Source organism: Corapipo altera, unplaced genomic scaffold, assembly GCF_003945725.1.
Source record: "Corapipo altera isolate COAL_440 unplaced genomic scaffold, ASM394572v1 46, whole genome shotgun sequence".
In the NCBI taxonomy this organism is placed as follows: Eukaryota; Metazoa; Chordata; class Aves; order Passeriformes; family Pipridae; genus Corapipo; species Corapipo altera.
In genome coordinates, this window is record NW_020884883.1 from 16,761,956 (window position 1) to 16,763,635 (window position 1,680).

Genomic DNA, 1,680 nt, shown 5'->3' on the forward strand with positions numbered 1-1,680 from the left:
CCACCTTCCCTGTCTCCTCTGGGACACACAGACACCCCACCTTCCCTACCTCCTCTCCGCCCTCTGCTTCTGCTTGTCAATAATGACGGGCTTCGGCGGCGGCTGGAACTTTGCTGGCTTCCCATCGCCGCTCGCTCGACACCCCGAGAGGGAAAAACACCCTGTAAAATAAATAAAATAAATGAATAAAATAAATATAACCCCCGTGATTTCAAGTTGATCCGCCCCCCCCCGCCCTCCAAAAGAGGGAGCGGGCATCCCGCCACAAGGACACCCCCTCTCGCCCCCGGTCTGTGGGCCAGGGCCGGGCATGAGGAGGGCTGCGGGCAGGGGGGGATGCTCCGGAGGGGTGAGGGATGAGGTCCGAGGGTCTGAGCGGTGCTCACGGGCGGGCAGGGCGATGGCGATGCCCCTCGGCCCCAGCCTCCCACAGGCGGCCGCCATGGCGGCTGCGGCGCGTCCGCTACGGCGAGCGCGGAGGGACAAAACACTCCCTCACGGGGCGGTGCCAAATTGAAGATTAAATTAGGTTGGATGGTGGGGTGAAATTCTTCCTTGTGAGGGCGGTGACGCCCTGGCACAGGTTGCCCAGAGAAGCTGTGGCTGCCCCATCCCTGGAAGTGTTCAAGGCCAGGCTGGACGGGGCTCTCAGCAACCTGGTCTAGTGGAAGGTGTCTCTGCCCATGGCAGGGGAATTACAATTTGGTAATCTTTAAGGTCCATTCCAACTCAAAACACTCTATTATTAAAAAATGAAACAAAACAAAGCGGCTCCTTTCACCCCCATCCCCCACAGAGGTGTTGTGTCACTGGGATGCAGAGCTGGAGCTCATCAGTGAGTGCGGGAACACAGCCCAGCCACACTTGCAGTAACTCCTTGGACATCACAGACATCACAGGGATCCACCACATAATTTATTAATTCTGGCTTTGCCGCGTGAAAGTGGTGGTGAAAGTGGTGATGTGTTTCCCAGAAACACACTTTCATGACAGAAACGCTGAGCTACAAATTTTTTTCCAGGCCATTGTTAGCTCCATCTGTAATTCAGATAAACTGCAGTCCCAGTGCTTTCACCAAGATTATTTTAGAAATTATTATATGCATGGGCACTGTTGAGCTACCTTTAACATGTTTGTGTCAGTCAGATTTCCTCAGTCATCAGTTTGGATTCAATTAGCAGCTAGACAGGCAGGAGAAAGGTGAAGTTTATACGTAGAGTGTGGGCCACTGTTTAAACTTTGCAGAGATTCACTTCAAAATATGCTTGAACTCATAAACTAATTAGATCAATCATGTTGCCTGTGATGTTCCCTCAGCCCCTTTTATCGGTAGGAGCTGACTGCCAAGCCCTCAAATGAACAGGAGTTATTTCTTAGTTTGTGATCGGCTGTTTGGTTTCTCAACTGTGCTAGAGAAGATGATAAAGTGTGCAGAAAAGAAGTCACAGTTTTTCTCTATAATCTGATTTAACACAGGAGTTAATAATCAGGACATGGATGGGACAGAAGAGGGCACTCTGACCTTTAAAATACAAAAAAATCTCCACCAACACTGAGCACATCACTTGGAGCAAAGATTCCTTTTCAAGATTTATTTTTTTTTTTTAAGTTCTGTCCCTCACTTCCCGAGTGAACCTTACTACTTTTGAGGTGCCTCACAAGGCCCAGCACCTTGCCCCT

At 50.2% G+C, this 1,680-nt stretch overlaps 1 protein-coding gene across 1 annotated transcript in view; it reads right to left on the minus strand.

Annotated features, from left to right (window-relative positions):
• The window catches only part of MRPL19 (mitochondrial ribosomal protein L19), a 5,364-nt gene extending 4,891 nt beyond the window's left edge, over positions 1-473 (minus strand). Inside the window, exons 1-2 of the mRNA XM_027641056.1 lie at positions 387-473; positions 50-161 (exon numbers count right to left, since the gene is read on the minus strand). Coding sequence (XP_027496857.1) covers positions 50-161; positions 387-444 — 170 coding nt within the window. The 5' untranslated portion in view covers positions 445-473. The remainder of the gene's footprint in view (positions 1-49; positions 162-386) is intronic.
• Between the last annotated feature and the right edge of the window lie 1,207 nt (positions 474-1,680).